Source organism: Lethenteron reissneri, chromosome 56, assembly GCF_015708825.2.
Source record: "Lethenteron reissneri isolate LAM-NWPU_2019-01 chromosome 56, ASM1570882v1, whole genome shotgun sequence".
Classification (NCBI taxonomy): domain Eukaryota; kingdom Metazoa; phylum Chordata; class Hyperoartia; order Petromyzontiformes; family Petromyzontidae; genus Lethenteron; species Lethenteron reissneri.
In genome coordinates, this window is record NC_083834.1 from 691002 (window position 1) to 700409 (window position 9408).

General features: G+C 58.3%; 1 protein-coding gene across 1 annotated transcript; it reads right to left on the bottom strand.

Moving 5' to 3' along the window:
* Positions 1-405: 405 nt before the first annotated feature.
* LOC133356948 (forkhead box protein O1-like) lies at positions 406-1311 on the bottom strand. Its single transcript, XM_061574659.1, has one exon. The coding sequence runs from the start codon at positions 843-845 to the stop codon at positions 408-410; it is 438 nt and encodes a 145-aa protein (XP_061430643.1). The 5' UTR covers positions 846-1311; the 3' UTR covers positions 406-407.
* Between the last annotated feature and the right edge of the window lie 8097 nt (positions 1312-9408).

Here is a 9408-nt window from a genome sequence, read left to right on the forward strand (position 1 = left end):
TGCTGGTGGTGGTGCTGGTGGTGCTGGTGGTGGTGCTGGTGGTGCTGGTGGTGGTGCTGGTGATGCTGGTGGTGATAGAGGCACGGGTGTTACCCTGCGACCCCCCCACACCACCTCCCCTTGGGGTGGTGGTGTGGGGGGTGCAGACATCTCTATCTCTTGTCTCCACCTACAATATAAAAAGTTGTTTTTTGACACATCCCATCAGCCCGGCGGGCGAGTGAATCATTTCACCCAAACAGGAGCCACATCGTAAACAGACAGAGGGGGGGGGGGGGTCATTTACGGGGGGCAGTTCCCCAGCACCAGCGAACCCCTGCACTGCTGTCAGCCTCCCACCCCTCCACGTGCGCAGAGTTCACACCAAGTTGCTCACCCCCCCCATAGCCCCCCTCGTCTCCCCTCCTCTACCCCCCCAGCCCCCGCTCGCCGCTCACCTTCCAGCCGGCGGAGCTGTTGCTGTCGCCCTTGTCCCTGAAGTAGGGCACGCTGCGCACCATCCACTCGTAGATCTGCGCCAGCGTGAGGCGGTGCTCCGGAGCGCTCTCGATGGCGCTTGTGATGAGGTCGGCGTACGACAAATTCCCCCACGCGTTGCGTCGGGACGACCCCTTCTTGAGCCCCGCTCCCACGCACGGCAGCGACGCGCCGCTGGGGCTCGCTCCGTCGATCCCCTCCTCGGTCCCCTCGGTCCCGTCGACCCCCTCGACGGCTCCGTCCGAGCCCCGCTGGCCCGGGTCCCCATCCTTGATCGACAGGTCCGGGCGGCGCAGCGGCCACGTACACGAGCGTGGTCGACTCAGGGGCTCGAACTCGGGGTCGATGTCGATCGGGGGTTCGGCCATGGTGAAGAGAGAGAGGGAGGGACACAAGGGGGGTTCGTGAGGACCCCGTTGAGTCCCCCCCGAGTGGTCACACCGAAGTCCCCGCGGCGGTGCGAGGCGAGGATCAGCCGCTCCCCGCGGCTCCCATTGGGCCCCCGAGCGAGGCGACTCCGCCCAGGATGGGAGAGCGGAGTGGGACACGGGCGGAGAGACGGGACACGGGCGGAGAGAGACCTTGAGAGACACGGAGACTCCGAGAGAGACACGGAGACACGGGACTCTGAGAGAGAGAGACACGCAGGCACGGGGAGATGATACTCTTGAGAGACACGCGCAGAAACACGAGGCAGAGAGAGACGCGGAGGAGACACGAAGACGAACCCGGAGATACAGAAACGAGGCTGCGAGAGAGAGAGAGGGACTCGGAGAGACACGGACACAGGCTGGACGCGAGAACACAGCGAGAGAGAGAGACAGAGATTCAGAGACAAACAGAGATCCCCCGGCCACCCCCACTGATCCCCCCACCCCGACCTCCCCCCGGCCACGACGGGTCCCGTAAACACGAACCGAGTTGCGACACGCGGCCCCCTCCACGCGGGGTGGCCGCCTCCCCCCCTCCTCCTCCCCCCCCGTGTTTACCATCATAACCAACACCAGCAGCACCATCACCATCACTGCCAACACCATCACCAACAACACCACCACTGCCAACACCATCACCAACAACACGAAATAAAAATATAAAGATCCCCATGTAGCCTTAACAGGCTGTTGGGGCAAGTGCTGTTCGCGAGCTCCTATGAAGGCCGGCACGGCACACGAGGGGGTGGATGACAAGCACCACGCCCGGCCGCCTTTGTTACACACCGCACCAGGTATTCATTTGAGGCCGAGTCGACCTAGGGGAGGCCCAGGACCGGTTCAAGTATTCGTCACTGTTATTGGTCGTGAGCGGGAATCGAACTTGGGACGCCGGGTTCGTGGCGCAGTGCGCCAACCACGATACTACTGCTGCCATCATTATCACCACAAACACCACCATCATCATCACCACCACCATCATCATCACCACAAACACCACCACCATCATCATCACCACCACCATCATCATCACCACAAACACCACCACCACCATCATCACCACCACCATTATCATCATCACCACCACCATTACCATCACCACCCACACCACCACCATCACCACCACCGACACCACCCCCATCATCACCATCATCACCACCACCATCACCACCAACACCACCACTTTCACCACCAACACCACCACCATCATCACCACCACCACCACCATCATCACCACCATTATCATCACCACCGACCCCACCATCATCACCACCACCATCATCACCACCGACACCACCACCATTATCACCACCCACACCACCATCACCACCACCGACACCACCATCATCATCACCACCGACACCACCACCACCATCATCACCACCACCACTGACACCACCACCGACACCACCACCACCGACACCATCACCACCACCATCATCACCACCGACACCACCCACACCGCCATGATCACCACCCACACCACCACCATCATCACCACCGCTAATTGGTAAACAGCGCGAGAGGCAAACCACGTGGCGGGTGGGGGGTGGGGGGAGGCCCCCCTGCCTCTCCTTCCCTCCCCCCGCAGTCACAACGTGTTGTTTGTAAGTGGCTTCACAAACACCCCACCCACACTGCTGCCCCATTTGTATTGCCCCCACCAGATTGCTGCCCCCCTCTGTACTGCCCCCGCCCCTGCTGCCCCCCCCCACAATGCTGCCCTCCTCAGCACTGCCCCCCCACACTGCTGCCCCCCCCCCACACACTGCGCCCCCCTCTGAAATGCCCCCCCTCACACTGCTGCCCCTCTCAGTACTTCCCCCCTCACACTGCTGCCCCCTCTGTACTGCCCCCCCCCCTACTACTGCCCTTTGCCCATCACCGTCACCGTCACGAGTCGAGGCAGAGCTGAGCTCCGTGTCACCCAGCACCGGTTCAAGCGAGAACCGGTTTCGGCTTTCTGGGTCTCATCATCATCACTAATCTAGCCAGCTGCATCTCTCTGTCTGGCAAGTCTGACTCTACTGCTGATGAGACCCAGAACAGTCGAAACCTCGTGTTAAACACTTGCCGCCGCGTTACTAATTGTGTTGGCAAGCGCGCTCCATCCCACACGCGATGGGAACCCACGGCTCAACGCAACTCGCACTCCGTGTGGGTCACTTAAGAGCGCAGTTAAGTGGCGTGGGGCGTGAATTGTCATCAGCCGTGCTCTATCCACTGCTGGATGAAAGCCTCCAAAAGCCGTCTCCCACAGTCCACGCGAGCTGTCTTGTTTTACTGCTCCATCTCCACAGTGTTTTGTGCTCTCGGACACGTAGCAAATAGAATAGTAACAATCACAACGATCGTCAGTCATCAGCAGTGATCATCAATCTTCGGTGAAAACAACTTAGCACCTGCACACGAGCTACATTCCATCGCTCCATCTCCTGTCGGGGGCGTTCCGTTCCTTGGTTTGCCGCTCCGCGATGATTCTCCACCGCGAGCACGTGAGTGCTGCCTTCGTGCCGGCACGGTGCGGAAAACTGGAGTCATCATTTTCCGACCGAAAAGTCCGGAAACTGGGCAGTGAGCGAGCGGAAGCTGAAGCTTTCCGGCTCGTGTCCGCCTGCCCAGACTGGGTGGTGTGAGGAGCGGTGGCGCAACGGTTAGCGCGCCGCGCTCACGAATACCGGTCACCCGAATTCGATTCCCCCGCTCACGGCCACCCCAACACCGGTGACGATCGACTGAACAAGTCCTGCACCTCTCCCCATCCCCCCCCCCCCCAATCCGCGGCCGCCTAGGTCCACTCGGCCTCAAATGAGAAGCTGGTGCGGTGCGTCAAACATCGACGCTGGGGAGGCAAAGGCGGCCGGGCGTGGTGCTGGCAAACCCCACCCCCTCGTGGGCCACGGTGCCGGCCTTCACGACAGCGCTTGCAGCACGCGCCTGTCAAGGCGATACGGGGTGGGGGCGTCTTTGTGCGTGCGTGCGCCTGCTGTGTAAAGTCTGTGGTTAATTAATGCATTAATGCCACCGCCGTTGGCTCTATCAACAATCCGGATTGCTGCAATTCTCGCTCACGGCTAACATCAGTGGCGAATATGCCAATGGGTTTTTGCGGGGCTTCCTCTAAGTCGACACAGCCCTAAATGACCCCCCAGGTGCAGTGTGTCTTCATCCACACCCCCTGGGGAGACAAATGCGGCCGGCCGGGGGTGGTGTTAGCCACCTCCATGCACCGCGTGTGCCGTGCTGCTCTTCATTGCGTGCTCGCTCGCAGCACTTGCGCCTACAGCCTGTGAGGGCGACGCCGGCGGTACGGGGGGGGGGGTGTCCTTGTTTTGGTGATGGTGGCGGTGATCATGCGATCCAGCCCGGGGTTGGTGGATCACACAGAGATTTTGTGAAACTCAAAAGCCCCTTGGTGTGTGTGTGAGGTGGTGGCAATATACAGGTGGCAGTACAGTAAGTGGGTTCACGAACCCGTCGATGTAGCGGAACGTCAAGTGTCTCCCCCCTCGTGAGCAGCGGCGGTGGCGCGGGGAGTTCTCCGGTGTCTTCTCTGAACCTGAACCAAACTCTCAGTGCTGACGAGATTCAAGGCCAAACATCTCCGTGTGTCAGGACCCTCCTGCTGGGAGCGAGTCTAGAGACTCGGCGAGGTGTTCCTGTCTTAAGAGACACGCAGACTCACGCAGACACCCAGAGTCTGACACAGTGACCTACAGACTCATTTAGAGATCCATGGATTTAAATAGACCCACAGACACGTAGCGACCCATGGGTTATATAGATGCACACAGACTCCCATAGTGACACCTGGATTACATATCAACCAATGGATTTCCACAGACCCATAGACTCACATCGAGATCCATAGCCTCACATACTAACCCATGGATTTATATAGAGACCCATGCATTTCCATAGACATGGATTTAGATATCGACTCATTGGCCCACACGGAGATGGAAGGATTGCAAAGAAACCGATAGAATTGAAGATATCTAAATTTACATAGAGACCCGATGACTCACACAGAGACCCACAGACCTCGCACGAAGATAAACTCTGAGTCATGAATTAGGCGACTCATAGACTCACAAAGAGACGCGTAGACGTCCATAGAAACCGATGGGGGTTTACTTCGAGCCCCATTGGTGTACAACAGCGTGACGCGGAGGTTACGCAGACACGACACAAAGACTCGCATGGACTCACCACGAAGTCAAAAGAAAACCTCACGAATGGGATTCGTGGCCAAACAACCCCCCGCGTCGCATCAGCCCCTCCTGGGGGCGAGTCAATGTGCGAAGCCCGCGACCACGACCCGCTTCGCGACTCTTTAGTTTACTCCTTGGCGGTTGTGGCGCCTCTCTCGTGGCTGCTGGTGAACTGGCAGATTGTGTATCGGCAAGGACAGGTTTCAAATGTTGGTGTCTCATCAGCAATTCTGCTGAAATCACGCGGCTGATGGGGAAGTGTGCGAAATTACGTTTAATTATTTGCGTGCAGGGTAACAGATTCGCGAAGGAATCTCAATTGTCGGCTTACTGCGAGTCTCGGCACTCGTTGCCAAGGAGGGTGCTGCCACGAGTCTGCGATGCTGCCTCTCGAGGAAGAGAGAGAGGGGGGAGGTGGGGGGGAGGTGGGGGGGGGGGGCATCGGGATGAGTCGAACCCAGGGGACCCAGCTCAGGGGGGTTCGGGCACGCGACGGCCTCTTCCCCGCTGCGTGCAGCGAGATCGCGGGAATTTCTCACGGGCCCGAAAATTTAGGGGGGGGGGGGGGGGGTTATCGGGGTGAGCGGGGGACGAGCAACTGGGTTTGAACTCTGAGCACGTGGGGTGTGTGGAGGCCGGGAGAGGAGACGAGTCCCTGGAGCTGTCGATCGGCGCTGGGGAACCGTGCGAGCAGGACCCACGGGTCGCCGGCAGAAGAGGCCTGCTGGGCTGATGGGATGTGTCAACGGAATACTAACGACTTGTGTGTCGCAGGTGGAGGCAGAATTGAGACATTGCCCGAGCACTCGACGCCTGAGTCGGAGAGGTTCGCACGGCGCCTGTGAAGTGGTGAGAGCGGAGAGCGTTGGCGAGTTAGAGTACTAGTGGCGAGTTAGTAGGGCGAGTACTACTGGCTAGTTAGTAGGGCTAGTACTAGTGGCGAGTTAGTAGGGCGAGTACTACTGGCTAGTTAGTAGGACTAGTGGCTAGTTAGTAGGGATAGTACTAGTGGCTAGTTAGTAGGGCGAGTACTAGTGGCGAGTTAGTAGGGCGAGTACTACTGGCTAGTTAGTAGGGCTAGTACTAGTGGCGAGTTAGTAGGCGAGTACTACTGGCTAGTTAGTAGGACTAGTGGCTAGTTAGTAGGACTAGTGGCTAGTTAGTAGGGCGAGTACTAGTGGCGAGTTAGTAGGACTAGTGGCTAGTTAGTAGGGATAGTACTAGTGGCTAGTTAGTAGGGCTAGTACTAGTGGCTAGTTAGTAGGGCTAGTGGCTAGTTAGTAGGGCTAGTACTAGTGGCTAGTTAGTAGGGCTAGTGGCTAGTTAGTAGGGCTAGTACTAGTGGCGAGTTAGTAGGGCTAGTACTAGTGGCTAGTTAGTAGGGCTAGTACTACTGGCTAGTTAGTAGGACTAGTACTAGTGGCTAGTTAGTAGGGCTAGTGGCTAGTTAGTAGGGCTAGTACTAGTGGCGAGTTAGTAGGGCTAGTACTAGTGGCTAGTTAGTAGGGCTAATACTAGTGGCTAGTTAGTAGGGCTAGTACTACTGGCTAGGGCTAGTGACTAGTTAGTAGGGCTAGTACTAGTGGCGAGTTAGTAGGGCTAGTACTAGTGGCTAGTTAGTAGGGCTAGTACTAGTGGCTGGTTAGTAGGGCGAGTACTAGTGGCTAGTTAGTAGGGCTAGTACTAGTGGCTAGTTAGTAGGGCGAGTACTAGTGGCTAGTTAGTAGGGCGAGTACTACTGGCTAGTTAGTAGGGCGAGTACTAGTGGCTAGTTAGTAGGGCGAGTACTACTGGCTAGTTAGTAGGGCGAGTACTAGTGGCGAGTTAGTAGGGCGAGTACTAGTGGCTAGTTAGTAGGGCGAGTACTAGTGGCTAGTTAGTAGGGCGAGTACTAGTGGCTAGTTAGTAGGGCGAGTACTACTGGCTAGTTAGTAGTGCGAGTACTAGTGGATAGTTAGTAGGGCGAGTACTAGTGGCTAGTTAGTAGGGCGAGTACTAGTGGCTAGTTATTAGGGCGAGTACTAGTGGCTAGTTAGTAGTGCGAGTACTAGTGGCTAGTTAGTAGTGCGAGTACTAGTGGATAGTTATTAGGGCGAGTACTAGTGGCTAGTTAGTAGTGCGAGTACTAGTGGCTAGTTATTAGGGCGAGTACTAGTGGCGAGTTAGTAGGGCGAGTACTAGTGGCTAGTTAGTAGTGCGAGTACTAGTGGATAGTTATTAGGGCGAGTACTAGTGGCTAGTTAGTAGGGCGAGTACTACTGGCTTGTGAGGGCCAGCTCGTCCCGTCTGTGACCTCTACCTGTGTATTTTTAACTCTCTGATGCCCCAAAACCTTTGACCCTCCTGGCCCCCCCCCCCTTGAAGCTTTGAACCCCCCCACTCCCCCCGCCCCGCGCGACCATCCCTATCGCCTCGCGCGTAACGAGGCCGCGCGTGCGACTCAATTCCCTTAAGGAACTCTGAAGCGAGCAGTGGACCACGTTGTGCCCGCGGTACATTTGCGCCCCAGGGATCGGGTGCCAGGAGTTGGTGATGGTGGGTTCAGCTCTTCCCCCACCCTCCCCCAGGCCCCCACCCTCCCTCCCCCAGGCCCCCACCCTCCCTCCCCCAGGCCCCCACCCTCCCTCCCCCAGGCCCCCACCCTCCCTCCCCCAGGCCCCCACCCTCCCTCCCACAGGCCCCCACCCTCCCTCCCACAGGCCCCCACCCTCCCTCCCACAGGCCCCCACCCTCCCTCCCACAGGCCCCCACCATCCCTCCCACAGGCCCCCACCATCCCTCCCACAGGCCCCTATCCTCCCTCCCCCAGGCCCCCACCCTCCCCAGGCCCCCACCCTACCCCCTACCCCAGGCCCCCACCCTCCCTCCTACAGGCCCCCACCTTCCCTCCTACAGGCCCCCACCCTCCCTCCCCCAGGCCCCCACCCTCCCTCCCCCAGGCCCCCACCCTCCCTCCTACAGGCCCCCACCCTCCCTCCTACAGGCCCCCACCCTTCCACCCCTTCCCGGGGTCCCTGCCCTTGTTTACAGCCCCGGCGTGAAGGGCGGACCCCGTCTCCGCCAATCACTGGCGGACCCGCCCCTCCCCCACAGCCCCGCCCCTTCCCCCACAGCCCCGCCCCTCCCCACAGCCATGGGAACACAATTGCCTCGCGTCAAGGTGCAACGGAGCCTCTGGAGCTCTCTGGAGTCCCTTGCGGTTCCCAGAACCCACGAAGGTCTCTGGAGCCCCTTGGGGTCCTTGGGAGGTCTCTGGAGCCCCTTGGGGGTCTCTGGAGCCCCTTGGGATTCATGGGGATCCCAGACCTGAGAACTCTTGTAGGTCTCTGGAGATCCCAGACCCGAGAGCTCTTGTAGGTCTCTGGAGATCCCACACCTCTTGTAGGTCTCTGGAGATCCCAGACATGAGACCACTTGTAGGTCTCTGGGGATCCCAGACCTTAGAGCTCTTGTAGGTCTCTGGAGATCCCAGACCTCTTGTAGGTCTCTGGGGATCCCAGACATGAGACCACTTGTAGGTCTCTGGAGATCCCAGACCTTAGAGCTCTTGTAGGTCTCTGGGGATCCCAGACCTCTTGTAGGTCTCTGGGGATCCCAGACATGAGACCACTTGTAGGTCTCTGGAGATCCCAGACCTTAGAGCTCTTGTAGGTCTCTGGGGATCCCAGACATGAGACCACTTGTAGGTCTATGGGGATCCCAGACCTTAGAGCTCTTGTAGGTCTCTGGAGATCCCAGACCTCTTGTAGGTCTCTGGGGATCCCAGACATGAGACCACTTGTAGGTCTCTGGAGATCCCAGACCTTAGAGCTCTTGTAGGTCTCTGGAGATCCCAGACCTCTTGTAGGTCTCTGGAGATCCCAGACATGAGACCTCTTGTAGGTCTCTGGAGATCCCAGACCTTAGATCTCTTGTAGGTCTCTGGAGATCCCAGACCTCTTGTAGGTCTCTGGAGATCCCAGACATGAGACCACTTGTAGGTCTCTGGAGATCCCAGACCTTAGAGCTCTTGTAGGTCTCTGGAGATCCCAGACCTCTTGTAGGTCTCTGGGGATCCCAGATATGAGACCTCTTGTAGGTCTCTGGGGATCCCAGACCTCTTGTAGGTCTCTCGAGGTCCCATGACTCTTGTAGGTCTCTGGGGATCCCAGACCTGAGAGCTCTTGTAGGTCTCTGGGGATCCCAGACCTTAGAGCTCTTGTCTCTGAAACCCCTGCAGGTTCCTGGAGGTCTCTGAAGCCCATGAAGGTCGCCGGAGGTCCCTGGAGCTCCCTGAAGATCCCTAA

Coding starts and splice junctions, on each gene's coding strand:
- LOC133356948 (XM_061574659.1), bottom strand. CDS start 845: ATGGCCGAACCCCCGATCGACATCGACCCCGAGTTCGAGCCCCTGAGT.